General features: G+C 37.1%; 1 protein-coding gene across 2 annotated transcripts in view; it reads right to left on the bottom strand.

The window, feature by feature from the left end:
- KRIT1 (KRIT1 ankyrin repeat containing) overlaps positions 1–17,499 on the bottom strand; it is a 41,361-nt gene that overhangs the window by 22,288 nt on the left and 1,574 nt on the right. For both annotated transcript variants that reach the window (XM_010587272.3, XM_003407151.4), the window contains exons 2-5: positions 8,894–8,997; positions 7,671–7,830; positions 2,890–2,982; positions 482–611 (exon numbers count right to left, since the gene is read on the bottom strand). In XM_010587272.3, the coding sequence (XP_010585574.1) occupies positions 482–611; positions 2,890–2,982; positions 7,671–7,830; positions 8,894–8,995 (485 nt within the window). In that variant the 5' untranslated portion in view covers positions 8,996–8,997. The remainder of the gene's footprint in view (positions 1–481; positions 612–2,889; positions 2,983–7,670; positions 7,831–8,893; positions 8,998–17,499) is intronic.

Below are 17,499 nucleotides of genomic sequence, written 5' to 3' on the forward strand. Positions count from 1 at the left end.
GTTTATCTATTCATCTGCTGAAGGACAATTTGGTTGCTTCCACTTTTGGTTACTGTAAATAATGATGCAATGAACATCGGTGTACAAGTTGAAATACTTTTTAATAAACTTGAATCACTGAGATATAGATGAAAATAGTACTACTGTTACAGAAGGATAAAGGCATGATAGGCTAAATGAGTTGTTCCCTGACAGGAATATTTTAATACCAAATCTAGTTTTATAATAGGGAAACGTTAATTCTTAAGCTAGGGCTCCCTTTGTCATTCCTAAAGAATAAAAATAATATGTTGCATGCAAATCAAGAAAATTTTGTTAGGGGTTTTCATTTTTATGTTATACTTCAAAAACTTATCATTTTCTTAATACATGTATTATTAACTTCATTACTTTCCTCTAGAAGTCTGTATCTATTATAGCAAAGTTCTACCATGAACATGTATTTAATTTATTAAAAAATATTGTTAATGACATTTCTTACTTATCCAAGGCTATTAACATCCTTGCTGTAAGTGTAGCAAAGTGAGTACTGGATTCACTACAGACTCGCATAATATCTTGTAAGCAGTAAAAAATTGGGCACCCTGGAGTATACGTATATTTAGTATTATCTGAAAAAGAAAAACAAAAATTATGCCATTATATAAAAGGTTTACAACTGAATGTTTTTAACAGAAAATTATACAATATGTTTAAAAAATTCAAAACTTGCTAAGTATAACATAAATTCTTCAACAATGTTGTCTTATTAATAAGATTTCCAACACCATTTGAAATAGTGAACATTTTAACCTAAGTATGGCAGGAAAACATATATCTGGAAGGCTAGAGCTGGCTAATAAAATATGTATAGGTACCGTGCCAGAAGGCTGGTAGGATGCTCACAGTGGGGCATTAATATCATCAGTATTTTTACCATCTCACATGAGGCCAGTGCTCTGTATTTCCAAAGTGTTTCACATCCAATACCTCACTGAATTCTTCCAGTCCTATGAACCAAGGTGGGGCAGGTACCAATATGGTCCCTATTTTATAAATAAGAAACTGAGGTTTAAAGAGGTGATTTGGCCAAGGTCACAAAATTAGTGGGCAGTAACAACAGTAACAGCAACCAAAAATTTGTGAGTGGTTACACAGGAAGATATGCACGTTACATAGGTGTGGAAGGGCAGACAGGAGTACATGTGTGTGCATACATAGGTAGAGTTGTGGGCATTTGTATACTTTTCCCTGTCCTATAGCGTCACCATGAGTCGGAATCAACTCGACGGCACTGGGTTTTGGGTTTATTTGTATGTGCTGCATATATACTCACATATACTCATAGTGGGCACAGTTACAGAAACTTCTTAGACATACAAACACCTTGTGGGTTGCAGTTACTGGGCTTGAAGGCTAAGGACGACAGTCTTAGGTGACATCTAGGTCAACTGGCATAACATAGTTCATAAAGATAATGCTCTACATCCCAGTTTGGTGAGTAGTGTCTGGGATCTTAAAAGCTTATGAGCAGCTATCCAAGATATAACTACTGGTCTCTTCCTGTCTGGAGCAAAGGAGAGTGATGGAGACCAAAGACCCAAGGAAGCAATTAGTCCACAGGACTAATGGCTCACACAAACCAGACTCCTCTAGACTGAGACCAGAAGAACTAGATGGTGCCTGGCTACCACTAACACCCACTCTGATCAGGGACACAACAGAAGGTTCCGGTTGGAATGGGTGAAAAAATGTAGAACAAAACTCAAATTCATAAAAACGACCAGACTTACTGGGCAGACAGAGACTGCAGGAACCCCTGAGACTATTGCCCTAAGATACCCTTTTTATGTGGAACTGAAGCCAATTTTCAGCCAAATAACAGACTGGCCTATAAAATAAACAATAACACCATGAGGCATGTGTTCCTTAGAACAATCAGCTATATGGGACTAAACAGACATCTGCCCAAAAGTAAAGATGAGAAGGCAAGGATGGGCAGGGAAACTGGAGGGATGGTAACAGGGAAAGAAAGGTGGAAATGAAGAGAGTGATAACACATTGCCGGGATAGCAACCAATGTTACGGAACAAACTCTGTATAAATTGTTGAACAGGAAACTAATTTGCTGTGTAAACTTTCATCTAAAACACAATAAAATGTTCGAAAAAAGAATTAGTGGGCAGCAAGGTCTGCACTCAAATTTAATATTTTTTCTATTATTCCAGGATGTTAAAGGCTCAAATTAATTTTTCTTACTAGATTTTAAGTTTTTAAAATTTTACCAGTATTACAGGTCAGATGAGTTTAGAATTATCACTGACAGCTTATTATTCTAAAGACAAAGTAGGTCCTGGTCATAACTCATTAATTTTCCAGAATACTTAAATATCTGTTTCTACTCTGGGTATCAGGCCCTGGTGGCAAAGTGGTTAAGAACTACGGCTGTGAACCAAAAGGTTGGCAATTTAAATCCATGAGTTGCTCCTTGAAAACACTATGGGACAGTTCTATTCCTCTGTCCTATAGGGTCACTCTGAGTTGGAATTGATTCAATGGCAATGAGCTTTTGGATTCTACGTATAGCTTCTTCTTTGGGGAAAAAAAATCTTTATTATAACCTCGACACTTTTAATTTTCATTATCGTTTTCCTCCTCCTCACTTCTCTATTCTACTTAAAAAAAAACAAAAACAAAAACACTACTGTTCAGCCCAGAAGCTTCTGTGTTCTTTGAAATCAAAACAGTTTCATGTAAGTAACAAATCAGCCCATCTTTTATTAATCTGAAAACATGTATTTTATAACCATTTCATAGTAGTGACTATGACTACAATTCCAAAGTTCCTCAATAGAATTTAACTTTCCATCTAAAGTACAGAAAGATTTATAGGATAAATTCAGACTTTACCTTTGACAACTGATGGAACAATAAATAATGCTGCTTCTCTGCCCATCTTCTCTCCATCCAGAGGAAATGTCTTCATTAGTACCACTCGTTTTCCTAATCATTTAATAAAGGTTAGCAAAGGTTAAAAAAAAAAAGGCTTTTAACTCTTATAAATAACTTTGAGAATTAGAAAATAATTTTTTTCAACATCACATTAAAAGGAATGCAAATATAATTAGAGTCCATTTTATCACATGCACAAATAAAAACCGATAATTCTGATAATGTATGATTCTATGAACAAGCAACCAGTAGGTTCAAGGTCCCAGTCTTGACCCATTAGAAAAGAAGCTACCTATGCATAGCAAGGAAAACCGTCCTGCCAAGGATTGAGAGAGTGGCTGAATAGCAAAGTACTACGTAGGGGCAGAAGTACGGGGCGGGGGGCGGGGGCGGTGCAAATGGTCTGTGCTTGACTACTAACCTAAAGGTTGGTGGTTAAAACCTCCCCAGTGGTGTCACGGAAGAAAGCCTTGGTAATCTGCTTCTATAGAGTTTATAGCCAAGAAAACCCTAGGAGCCATTCTACTCTGTAACACGTGGGGTTACCGTGAGTCAGAATCGAGCTGACGGCAATGAGTTTGTCTCTCCGTTTTGTTTTGGTTATGTAGGGGCAACAGGTAAATGCTTTCTCACTCAGCTGGGATACAGACAGAAGAATCTTACTAGAGTCCGGGCCGGTAAGGAGGGCGGCAGGAGCTCTTCCTTTAACATTCAGTCTCTACCTTCAATTTCAATTTGTATTGAAATCTGACTGGGCTATATACTATTGTTCTGAGTCCTGATTTGGCAATAAGGGGACTACAGATATTAACCTATAAGTCTTGCAGTCTAAAACCCCTACCTTTGTCATGATTTTTATCAACCCTTCCAGTCTCCCTATTCTAAGAAATAGGGCCTTGTTCGCGACCCACATAGAAATGCCTACCTGGCAGGTGGTATGCCTTCTGCGGGCAGGTAGGTAATGTAAGAGTTCAAGGAGGTTCATTTATTCACAAAACACTAGAGTCAATATTTATAATTATTATGGCCCACTATTATTACAGTGGAAACCTGGGTGGCGTAGTGGTTAAGTGCTACGGCTCCTAACCAAAGGGTCGGCAGTTCAAATCCGCCAGGCGCTCCTTGTAAACTCTATCGGGCAGTTCTAATCTGTCCTATAGGGTCGCAATGAGTCGGAATCAACTCGACAGCAGTGGGTTTGGTTTTTTTTGGTTTTATTATTATAGTCCCCAAACAACTATTTTACAAAACAGACAGTAGTACAAAATGTTCTGCGCTAGATAAAGAATAACAGTCCAATAAAGTTCAGAGGTAGTTATTTCTTTTGTTTGGCTTGAGGTCTTGTTCCTACTTAATCTTTCCTGCCTTGCTGCTTCCCCAAACCCGGTTCTGATCCATTGTATAATTGTCTACTTTAAAAAGTTTATTTACATGTATGTAACTGTAAGATCTGTTATGGCGGAAGGAAAAAAAAGCACTGACTAAAGGACAAATTCTAGTCCTAATTGCTCCAGTATGGCAATATGATCTTAAAAGGCGACAACCTACATCTGCATTTCTTTGCATTTTACAATGTGAAAATGACCACACACCTACTCACAGGATCAATTTAGGGGTCTCATGAATAAATATGAATAGTACTGCTTTGCAAACTATTGTTGTTGTTAGTTGCCGAGGCGATTCTGACTCATGGTGACCTCATGGGTGCAGAACAGAACTGCTTCATAGGGTTTTCAAGGCTGTGACCTTTCTGAAGCAAATCACCAGGCCTGTATTCTGAGGTGCCTCTGGGTGGGTTCAAACCACCAACCTCTCGGCTAGTAGTCTTGCGCTTAACCGTTTGTGCCTCCCAGTTGCCTAAACTACCTGTAGCACTGCACGAAAACATAAGGCATGACTATTGCTACTATAAAGTCATTCGTGATTTTCATGTGATGCTTGTAAAATGAATCATATTCTATAAAAATATTTCATACATTTAGAAAAACTCAGTTGAACAGGATGCTCAAGATATAGTTTGACTGATAAATATAATTACTTGGTTAAGCAAAACTTCTCTCTTTTATTAAGAACTGCTTTAAAATATATTAGCACATTTTACTGCCTAAGAATATAATGCATAATTGTGCTAAACATGTTGCAGGATGCCTGTCCATTAATAATTCACCTTAAAGGAAATTATCCAGCCCTCTGGGCCAGGGGACATTTTTGTTAACACTGACACGTCTTCCTTTCCCTCTCTGGGTATATGGATGAGTGGTAGAGCTTGGCTGATTAAAAGCAAATTATTACTTGTTGATGTCAGCTCAAATATGTAATTTAAGCTAATCAGGTTTCTGTTTCAGGAATTTAGTCTTAGGGCAGATCCTGATAACTACAACAATTTAGCAATAATGGAAAAAGTCTGGATGGGATTTTATTAGAAAAGTCTAAGACTGAGGCAGAAAAGGCTAACTAAGTTTGTAGCGTGTGAAAGGAGTCTTTCATATACCTGATTACCCACAAAGACAGTTTTTTGTTTTTGTTTTTAAGCTAAAGTCAGTTTCAAGATCATTTTATTAAGTTTGTCACATCCAAACTCCCTGATGGACTGAATTACTGGCTGGGGGCTGGGGACCGTGGTCTTGGGGGACCATCCAGCTCAACTGGCATAACTCAGTTTATAAGTAAAAAGTTCCAAATCCTACTTTGGTGAGTAGCCTCTAGGGTCTTAAAAGCTTTTGAGTGGCCTTCTAAGATACTCCACTGGTCTCACCCCATCTGGAGCAAGGGAGAATGAACAAAACCAAGGGACTAATGGACCACAACTACCACAGTCACCACCACACTGAGTCCAGCACAATTAGTTGGTACCCGGCTACCACCACTGACTGCTCTGACAAGGATCATAATAGAGGGTCCTGGACAGAGCTGGAGAAAAATGCAGAAGAAAATTCTAACTCACAAAAACAGACCAGACTTACTAGTCTGACAGAGACTGGAGAAATCCCGAGAGTATGGCCCCTGGATACCCTTTTAACTCAGTACTGAAGTCACTCCTGAAGTTCATCTTTCAGCCAAAGATCAGATAGGTCCATAAAATAAAACGAGACTAAATGGGCACACCAGCTCAAAGCCAAGGACAAGAAGGCAGGAGGGGACAGGAAAGCTCATAATGAGGAACCCAAGGTTGAGAAGGGGAGAATTATGGGGGTGGCAACCAACGTCACAAAACAAAGTATGTACTAATCATTCAATGAGAAACAAATTTGCTCTGTAAACTCTCATCTAAAGCATAATTAAAAAAAAAAGTAAGTCTGCTAATTACAAAGTTCTGTAAGTTTATGCAGGAATTACAACGCTCAGAGTCCTGAGCGTTGTAATCCTGAGTTACAATGCTCAGAGCCCAAGCCCACAGGAACTCCCCTATTGGGGAGATTATCCAGTTCTTCAAATAAAATATGGTGAATGGTATCTCCAAAAGTTATGGAACATAGACTTGTAGTTCCAGAAACCATACTCAAAATAATTAATAAATGAAATCACAGGAATCAGCTGTATCTCTGCAATGAAAATAGTCTCCTTATTGAAACAGATGAATCAGACAACTTCTCTCTATTCAAAGGAACAGGAAAAAAAATGCACTGAATAAGTTTTAAAAAAAAAACAAAAGTAAGCACAGAGAGGTACTACTTCACTAAAAACTATTCAATGGCTGTTTGATTAAAGTTTACTTTATCTAATAATTATGACTCAATTTCAGACCCTGGGCGGTGCAAATGGTTAAGCACTCAACTATTAACTATTACTGGTTTGATCATACCCAGAAGCACCTCGGAGGCAGGCCTGACAATCTGTTTCCGAGAGGTCACAGCCTTGAAAACAAGTTGATTCCGACTAGAGACCTTACAGGACAGAACAGAACTGCCCCACAGGGTTTCCAAGGAGTGGCTGGTGGATTCAAACTACTGACCTTTTGGTTAGCAGCAGAGCTCTTAACCACTGTCCAATGGAGTAGTTCTATCCTGCACACATGGGGTGGCCATAAATGGGAACTGAAGCAATACCAACTAACAGCAACACAACCATCTTGGAAATAGTATTTTCTGAAACTTCTGAATGCTATCTGCTTCTTTTGCGAATGAGGCTTGAGAAAAGTGATCTTTAATTTTAAATCAGTTTGTTATTCATTATCTCATATTTTAAACGGGGCCTCAATCTTTCAGGATTAATACTTATACATTTTAGTTTGACTCTTTAAAAAGGGTCTTTTTCCTGTCACCAGATGGGAAGAAAACCTCTGCTACATGCTAACTTCCAGGATTTTCCCCTGATCCATGAATCTCAACTTTTACTTAGTTATGGAGAGAATGTATAGTTTTTGCTGTCCTGGAGTACAGAAATAAAAATAATTCAAAGATACTCATCTGGGGAACTACACTTCTAGCAAGAGTAATTCATGCTCTTTTAGTTTTCAAATTACCACTTTATTTCCTCTTCTTTCTACTGAACAAGTCATTAATACTGTGACTTTTTAAAATATTTTTCAACTTAAAAAAAACTAGTCAAGTTACTTCTTGAAGGGGCTTGGCTGAAACTTAAAAAACCTTTCTGAGTCTTACCCATTTTTTAAATGGAAAGAAATATGCCCAGTAAAAAAGATACTGATTTTAATATATATATATATATATATATTTAAATCCTTCTTTCCACAAGTATTTAAAGTAAATTGTTGAAATAAAGAAAGAAAAGTCTCCTACCTCTGATACCCTGGTTTGCGGGAGAAATTGGTTTGGTGGTTTCTACTACATAATCCAATATGCCTTGTGTTATTTCACCGGTGCCCTGAAGTTTAGTTTCCAGCAAAACTTTCTTTCTCTTCTTTTTCTGTCCTTCAATGGGAACTTCATGCAACAAAATCTTAGATGAGAAAATATTAGGAGTAAGTTCAAACTGAAATTTACTTTCCCTAGAATACTAGAATAAGTTAACCGTCTTTCTCAACCCCTAACTACGTATTAGAATAACTTGGGAAGCTTTTAAAACAATATGAATGTCCAGGCCCATCTCGGTCCTATCAGAGGAGGAATCTCAGAGGAATGGGGCCCTGGTACTGGGAGTTTTAAAAGTTCCCCAGGTGGACTGGGAACCATTAAGTCGAAGCACTGCTGCAGGAGCAGCAGCAACCTACTGAGAACCCCTGTAGTAACCTTTAAGAGGCTTCCAATGACTGACCTTAAAAAAGCAGTTAATGCAAAATGCTAAAGAAATCAGTTGGAGTCAAGTTAGATTAGAAATATTTCATGCTATTTGGAATCTGTTGCATAGAAAAGACAGCAATTTTGTTACACACATATATTGCCTCAATTACACGTTTACTAGCATTTGTAATTCAAGACTACAGGGAATAATTTCATTGCCAAAAATTTAAAGGTAAAAAAGATTATTTTAAAATGACTGTTAAAAATAGTTATTTGAGAAAATAACCAAAAACACTATACCCCAGTGCTGTCAAATCGATTCCGGCTCATAGCGACCCTATAGGACAGAGTAGAACTGCCCCATAGAGTTCCAAGGAGCGCCTGGTGGATCTGAACTGCTGACCCTTCGGTTAGCAGCTGTAGCACTTAACCACTACGCCACCAGGGTTTCCAAAAACACTACATAGATAGAAATTTTGAATGAGGTTTTGGGGGTGGGGGGAGCACAGTGGTTTTATTTCATTTTTGAGAGTCACTTCATATATTGTATTAAAAGTTAAATATACGCATTTTAAAGAAAACTCGAATGAGTAATTTTGAGCATTTAAAAACCTACACAAGTCAAAGAACAGCAAAATGGTCAAAAGGCACGAAGCAGAAAAAGAGTAGTAGGCAAAAATCTAGAATAATACGCTTGTCAATAAGAATTTACAGATACAGTAAGACAATACATAAATAATAATGTGACACTCAATAGCAAAAGAAATGTTATTTTTTCTTACTTCATATGACTTAGCTCTGTATTCACGAGAGTTGAGACTGGCGGTATTCTTTGGACGAATAACAGCAACGTATGCCTCTTCAATGTTTTCTGGATTTCCCATTGCTTTAAAAAACAAAAAAATAATTCCTTGAAAGATTAAACTGAACAACATAATTGGTTTTAAGTTAAAAAATACAGTATTGCATCCTAACTTGACAAGTTTTATTTATTTCCACATAACCACTTTGAGAACCAATTTAGAAAGTTAAAATGTTGGATTTGTTACCTCCGAAACAAAACCAAACTCATTGCCCTCGAGTCAATTCGGACTTTCAGGGATTAGTGACCCTATGGGACAGAGTACAACCACCCCATAGGGTTTCCTAGGTTGTAATCTTTATAGGAGATCACCAGGTCTTTTCTCCTGAGGAGCTGCTGGTGGGTTCGAACCGTCAACCTTTCGGTTAGCAGCTGAGTGCTTAACCATTGCGCCACCATAGTGATTCAGAATAATACACATAAATTACACAAAAGTGAATGTTATGTTGATACATTTGTTAACAGTTTGGAAGCTGGAGATAGCTATTCTATATCTACTGACATTCACTTCACAATCTTTGGAAAGGAGAACATTGATACTAGACATTTGGGTGAGCCATAGTTTAAAAATCACCTCACGCTTATCAAACTGTCTTTTGGAATAGACCTCAGAGTCACAAGCAACCAAAACAAGCTTCTCAATAGCTATCATAAATACCAAAATAAATAAAGTTTCATATGCTGCTGCTGCTGTTAGGTGCAGCCAAGTGGATTCTGACTCAGTGACCTTATGTACAGCAGAATGAAACTCTGCCCGGTCCTGTGCCATCCTCACAATCATTACGTTTAAGCCCACTGTTGCAGCCACTGTGTCAATCCATCATGTTGAGAGTTTTCCTCTTTTTCGCTAACCCTCTGCTCTACCAAGCACAATGTCCTTCTCCAGGGACTAGTCCAAAGTACACGAGACAAAGTTTCACCATTCTTGCTTCTAAGAGGGTTCTGGCTGTACTTTCAAGATAGATTTGTTCGTTCTTCTGGCGATCCATGGTATATTTAATATTCCTTGCAAACACCAAAATTCAAAGGCACCAATTTCCATGCATCTGAGGCAACTGAAAACACCATGGCTTGGGTCAGGAAAAACCTTAGTTCTCAAAGGAACATCTTTACTTTTAACTCTTTAACGAGGTCTTTTGCAGCACATGTGCCCAATGCAACACGTCGTTTCATTTCTTGACCACTGCTTCCATGGGTGTTGATTTTGGATCCACGTAAAATGAAATCCTTGACAACTTCAATCTTTTCTCAGTTTATCATGATGTTGCTTATTGGTCCAGTTTCGAGAATTTTTGTTTTCTTTATGTTGAGGTGGAATCCATACTGAAGGCTGAACTCTTAAATCTTCATCAGTAAATGCTTCAAGTTCTCTTCACTTTCAGCAAGCAAGGTTGGCTCATCTGCATATTGTAGATTGTTAAAGACTCTTCCTCCAATCCTGATGCTGCATTTTCTTGTTCGTATAGTCCAGTTTCTCGGATTATCTGCTCAGCATACAGACTGATTAAGTATGTTGAAAGGACACAACCCTGATGTACACCTTTCCTGATTTTAAACCATGCAGTATCCCCTTGATCTTTTCGAACCACTGCCTCTGGGGAAAAACAATCTTCCTCAAGACTGAGAAATGAGGAATTAAGGAGACAAGAAGCAGACACAAAACTCAAACCTTAGGAGTTTGAGGCCATTTTAGGCAAGGGCAAAACAACCCCACACGTAAGCATCAATCTCTTTAAAACAATGCTACCAACAACAAAACCTAATTATGTTTATTATCATATTTGATGAGGAAAAAACAAATTAGAAAGATTTCCTTCCAAAATAGTTCAAACATAATGTTCTAACTTTTGAAAGGTTAGACTTCAACTGCCTAGAAAAGTTACTTAAGTGAAACATCTTAATCCCTGGTGTTTAGGAAAGCACTGAGCCATTACTTGTACTTTCATTAGTTTATAGACTTAATTCCTTTTGTCAACAAATTCTTTCTCCATGTTTATAGGTTACAAGCTCTTAGAAGTCAGAGATAAATAATTTTCTTTGGAGGTGTCTATTAAGCCTTCTGATTATGATAAAATAGTCTTTTCTATTCTATTCATTATCAATTCTCTAGGTAATCCAAAAAATTTCCACCAAATGTATTCAATATGTATACATATACACCCCTACCCCTGCACCCAGACTAATGTTAAGTCTTTGTTGGGTAATTTCCAACAAGCAATTGAATTTCAACCTCACTCTTGGAAAATAATTCACATTCCAATAATTCTATCTCTCAATAAGTGCTACTGTTAATTTTTTCACAGCTAGACTAAAATGCATCTCTTTTGGTTGAAAATCTTTTACCTCAAAAAAAAAAAAAAAATTCCCCAGCAAAGTTCTAAAACAACATCAAATAAGAAGTTTCTTTTTCAATCACATTCAGATTAATGTTCTTTAGTTTTTTTAAATCCATTAGGCACTAAAATGATCTGTTCATATTTGATGAGTTCCTTACTGCTCCAATGCTCATTCAGAGAGAAAAGACCATTTTCAAGGAGGGATTCGAAACGTCATATAAGATATACAGTAAATTTTTTCTGTTTTCTGAATTAAAAATTACATCATTTTAGAATTTGTATTTCCCTAAATAAAAAAAAAACCTAGTTTCTTTTGACATTTTAAATAAACTTTAGCCTAATACTAAAAAAGTAATAATTTTTTGTATAAAAGTTTTATTTTAACTAATAAAATTTTTTTACTGATTCAGGTCCCGAGAAACTACAGATAATTCACTAGACAGACTACAGTAAAACATTAGAATGGAGACACTTCATTTTGTGAAAAGGTTTGAGCACATTTCATTCATTCTAATTCTACACCTCAGGAAATTTTTTTGTTTAATTTTTTCATAAACTCGTTCTTAAAACCCACCTCATGCCACAGCACTTCCTACACCATATAAAAATGATGAGGTCTTTTTCTTCTTAGAATTTTTATCTAGCAGTGACCTTTCACCTCAGATGAACAATAAAACTTGACAAATTATGAGATGTATAAATGCCTTCCTGAAGCCCACAAGCCCCCAAAATAAACATGTTGTATTTTGAATACAGTGTAAATATAAACATGGCCTAATTACAATAACTTTTTTTTTAATACGCTGCTGGAGAATTTACTACACTATGAAAGGTTGTAATTTAGGTACAATGTATATAAAGTTGATAATGTATAATTTCTCTTGCTTTGAGGAACAGATAATCAAAAGGCCATATTTTATAGGAATTTCTTTGATCTGATTAAAGGGCTATAGGTTTTAGGTATTTATGAAACAATATCATAGGTAGGCTAATATTTAAAAATACTTGTAGTTTTAAGGCAACAGCCAGCATCATCCTAAATGGAGAGACTCTGGAAGCATTCCCCTTGAGATCAGAGACCAGATGAGGATGCCCTTTATCACCACTCTTATTCAACATTGTGCTAGAAGTCCTAGCCAGAGCAATTAGGCTAGATAAAGAAATACAAGGCCTCCAGATTGGTAAGGAAGAAGTAAAAGTGTCTCTATTTGCAGATGACATGATCTTATACACAGAAAACCCTAAAAAATCCTCAAGAAAACTATTGAAACTAATAGAAGAGTTCAGCAGAGTATCGGGATACAAGATAAACATACAAAAATCAGTTGGATTCCTCTACACCAACAAAAAGAACATCGAAGAGGAAATCACCAAATCAATACCATTTACAGTAGCCCCCAAGAAGATAAAATACGTAGGAATAAATCTTACCAGTGACATAAAAGACCTATATAAAAAAAACTCCAAGACACTACTGCAAGAAACCAAAAGAGACCTACAGAAGTGGAAAAACGTACCTTGCTCATGGATAGGAAGACCTAACATTGTAAAAATGTCTATCCTACTCAAAGTGATCTATAGATACAATGCAATTCTAATCCAAATTCCAAGGACATTTTTTAATGCGATGGAGAAACAAATCACCAACTTCATATGGAAGGGAAACAGGTCCCGGATAAGTAAAAAATTACTGAAAAAGAAGAACAAAGTGGGAGGCCTCACACTACCTGATTTTAGAACATATCATACCACCACAGTCGTCAAAACAGCCTGATACTGGTACAACAACAGATACATAGACCAATGGAACAGAATTAAGAATCCAGACATAAATCCATCCACATATGTGCAGCTGATATTTGAAAAAGGCCCCAAGTCAATTAAATGGGGAAAAGACAGTCTCTTTAACAAGTGGTGCTGGCATAGCTGGATATCCACCTGCAAAAATTAAACATGACCCATACCACACACCATGCACAAAAACTAACTCAAAGTGGATCAAAGACCTATATATAAAATCTAAAACAATAAAGATCATGGAAGAAAAGATAGGGACAACGCTAGAAACCCTACTACATGGCACAAACAGTATACAAAACATTACTAACAATGCACAAACACCAGAAGATAAACTAGGTAACTGGGAGCTCCTAAAAATCAAACACCTATGTTCATCCAAACACTTCACCAAAAGAGTAAAAAGATTACCTACAGACTGGGAAAAAGTTTTTAGCTATGACATTTCTGATCAGCGTCTGATCTCTAAAATCGATATGATATTGCAAAAACTCAACAACAAAAAGACAAATAACCCAATTAAAAAATGGGCAAAGGATATGAACACGCACTTCAAAGGAGACATTCAGGTAACTAACAAATACACGAGGAAATGCTCACGATCATTAGCCATTAGAGAAATCCAAATCAAACTACAATGAGATTCCATCTCACTCCAACAAGGCTGACATTAATCCAAAAAACACAAACTAATAAATGTTGGAGAGGTTGTGGAGAGACTGGAACACTTACACACTGCTGGTGGGAATGTAAAATGGCACAACCACTTTGGAAATCGATTTGGCACTTTTTTAAAAAGCCAGAAATAGAACTGCTACACAATCCAGCAATCCTACTCCTTAGAATATATCCTGGAGAAATAAGAGCCTTTACACGAACCCACATACACATACCCGTGTTCATTGCAGCACTGTTTAAAATAGCAAAAAGATGGAAGCAACCAAGGTGCCCAACAGCAGATGAGTGGATAAATAAATTATGGCACATTCACATAATGGAATAGTACTCATCAATAAAGAACAATGATGAATCCCTGAAACATTTCATAACATGGAGGAATCTGGAAGGCATTATGCTGAGTGAAATTAGTCAGCTGCAAAAGGGTAAATATTGTATAAGGCCACTATTATAAGAACACAACAAATAGTTCAGAGAAGAAAATATTCTTTGATGGTTACGAGAGTGGGGAGGGAGGGAGAGGGGTATTCACTAATTAGATAGTAGACAAGAACTACTTTGGGTGAAAGGAAAGACAACACACAATACAGGAGAGGTCAGCACAAGTAGACTAAACCAAAAGCAAAGAAGTTTCCTGAATAAACCGAACGCTTCAAAGGGCAGTAAAGCAGGGGCAGAGGTTTGGGGACCATGGTTTCAGGGGACATCTAGGTCAACTGGCATAATAAAATCTATTAAAACATTCTGCATCCCACTTTGGAGAGTGGTGTCTGGGGTCTTAAACGCTAGCAACTGACCATCTAAGATACATCAATTGGTCTCAACCCACCTGGAACAAAGGAGAATGAACACCAAAGAAACAAGAAAATTATGAGCCCAAGACACAGAAAGAGCCATATAAATCAGAAACTACATCTGCCTGAGACCAGAACTAGATGGTGCCTAGCTATGACCAATGACTGCCCTGACAGAAAATACAACAGAGAATCCCTGAAGGAGCAGAACAGTGGGATGCAGACCTCAAATTCTTGTAAAAAGACCAGACTTAATGGTCTGACTGAGACTAGAAGGACCCTGGAGGTCATGGTTCCCAGGCCTTCTGTTAGCCTAAGACAGAAACCATTCCCAAAGCCAACTCTTCAGACAGGGTTTGGACTGAACTATAAGACAGAAAATGATACTAGCGAGGAATGAGCTTCTTGGATCAAGTAGACACATGAGATTACGTGGGCAGCTCCTGTCTGGGGGGGAGATTAGAAGGCAGAAGGGGACAGAAGCTGGCTGAATGGGCACAGAAATACAGGGTGGAGAGAAGGAGTGTGCTGTCTCATTAGGTGGGAGAGCAAGCAGGAGTATATAAACCAAAAAACCAAACCCACTGCCGTCAATTCGATTCCAACTCATAGTGACCTTATAGGACAGAGTAGAACTGCTCGATAGAGTTTTCAAGGAGCACCTGGCGTATTCGAACTGCCGACCTCTTGGTTAGCAGCCGTAGCATTTAACCACTACGCCAGCAGGGTTTCCAGGAGTGTATAGCAAGATGTATATAAATTTTTGTATGAGAGACTGACTAGATTCATAAACTTTCACTTAAAGAACAATTAAAAAAAAAAAAACTTGTAGTTTTATTAAGACCTAAAATAAACTCTTAACAGCAAGATTTTCTATTATGCACCTAAAAGAGAAAACAAATAATTCTTAATTTTCTAAACCATAATTCAAAGCAAATCAATTTTTATTTTGATCAACTCAAGTTAGGAAAACATCTAGTAAAAGTGCTTTATTTGTTAATAATAATCATTTCTCACTTTGTATTTCACAGAACACTCTACTTTTTTAAAAAAATACAAATACGATATGTTAAAAAAACAAAAGATGTAACTATGAAGGTTATAGTATTTTGGTTTTAAACCAGTTAATGTTAACATAACTCCAAAAAATTTGCAAAAGTGATTTTCAAGAAATATTCATACCTATTTTAAATATACAAATAATGTATTTTTACAGTCATGAAGAAAGGAAACAACAGCTTAAGTCAGGAAAAGAACAAAAGCTACTAATATATAAATGTAAAACTGTTAAAGCAGAAATACAAAGAAAGTGAAGAGAGTAACTTGAGCTAAAAACAAGAGAAAAGTATAACTAGATTTTGCAGTATGTTTAGACTGAGTTTTACATAAGGGTTCACACACAGAAAATACGTGGCACTTTGTTTTATGGCTCATTTTTATTCTAGAACATGGTTAAAAAAAAATAGCCATAAATAATGATTTGCTGCCTAACTAATATAACGGAAACCACGGCGGCGTAGTGTTTAAGATCTATAGCTGCTAACCAAAAGGTTGGCAGTTCGAATCTACCAGGTGCTCCTTGGAAACCCTATGGGGCAGTTTTACTCAGTCCTATAGGGTCGCTATGAGTTGGAATTGACTCCACGGCAATGGGTAACTAATAGAACACCAAACCCACTGCCATGGAGTTGATTCTGACTCACAAAGACCCTATAATAACGAGACCTTACAAATATGTAGAAGTGGTTCTCACTGGGGGCGGCACCTACCTGGGATCCTTTCAAACTATGTAGGGGTTGTCAATATGACTGGGGAGTAAAAAAAAAAAATTTTTTTTAGAGGTGTATAATTGCTAGTTAATACCCATGGGGCAGGTCTGTTCATTTTTTCTTTAGTATGGTAGACAGTCTTGTTTAACAAAATGTCAATAGTGTCTTCAGTAAGAAACATTTGCTATATAGACTACAAACTTGAAAAGCTTTTTCGCAATGGAGAAAAAGAAAAGATTCAGTAAGTCAACATGGGTATTTTAAGTTTAGTAAGCAGGAGTCAAAGCTGACAAGATGATGTACTAGTTTGGGTGGTATACACTAATAGAAATTACCAACAATGATCAGAAGGTGCATCTCCATAGAACAAAAACAAAACCGAGCATTATCTTAAGAGAGAAAAAGATGATCCTTCTCCATCCTTAAACAATGTACCTTAACCTTTTAAAACCCATGCCAACTTTTAATAATCAAGCCAAACCAAATTAAAAAAAAAAAAAAAAACCTGTGCTGTACTTGAAAATTGGTGATAAAATCTATATTCTTTGTATTCCCACCAGCCAAGATCTGTCAAATTGTGCTTAAGTTTTTATTGCTTTCGTTTTCTATATACAATATATACTCTTCAAATAATACGAGTGATAGCTAACACCTATAAGCCTTACATTCGGAGCCTCTGGCAACTGAGTACTTAAGTGCTGGGGCTGCTAACCAAAAGGTCGGCAGTTGGAATCCACCAGCTGCTCCTGGAAACCCTATGGGGCAGTTCTACTCTGTCCTATAGGGTCGCTATGAGTCGTAATCGACTCAACAGCAAAGGGCTTGGTTTTCTGAATAAGCCTTACTATGTGCTACACTTGTTTTATATGCTTTATGTGTATTACTCATCTTATTCTCACCCTAACCCTATAATGTAGGTATTATTAATATTTCCATTTTTGAGATGAGAAAACTGACTTAGAGGTTACCTGCGTAAAGTCCCTTCCCCATTCTCTTCCCTATTTTAAAGCGTTATAATATTAAAGAGATGAAATTGGAAATAAATCAGTGAAAACCTCCCTACTGGGATTTGATAACCATAAAAACGTTGCCTTTTTGCTACCCAAATTGGTTTACGGCAATAAAAGCACAGGAAGCAATAATAAAGCAGAC

This window comes from Loxodonta africana, chromosome 8, assembly GCF_030014295.1.
Source record: "Loxodonta africana isolate mLoxAfr1 chromosome 8, mLoxAfr1.hap2, whole genome shotgun sequence".
Classification (NCBI taxonomy): domain Eukaryota; kingdom Metazoa; phylum Chordata; class Mammalia; order Proboscidea; family Elephantidae; genus Loxodonta; species Loxodonta africana.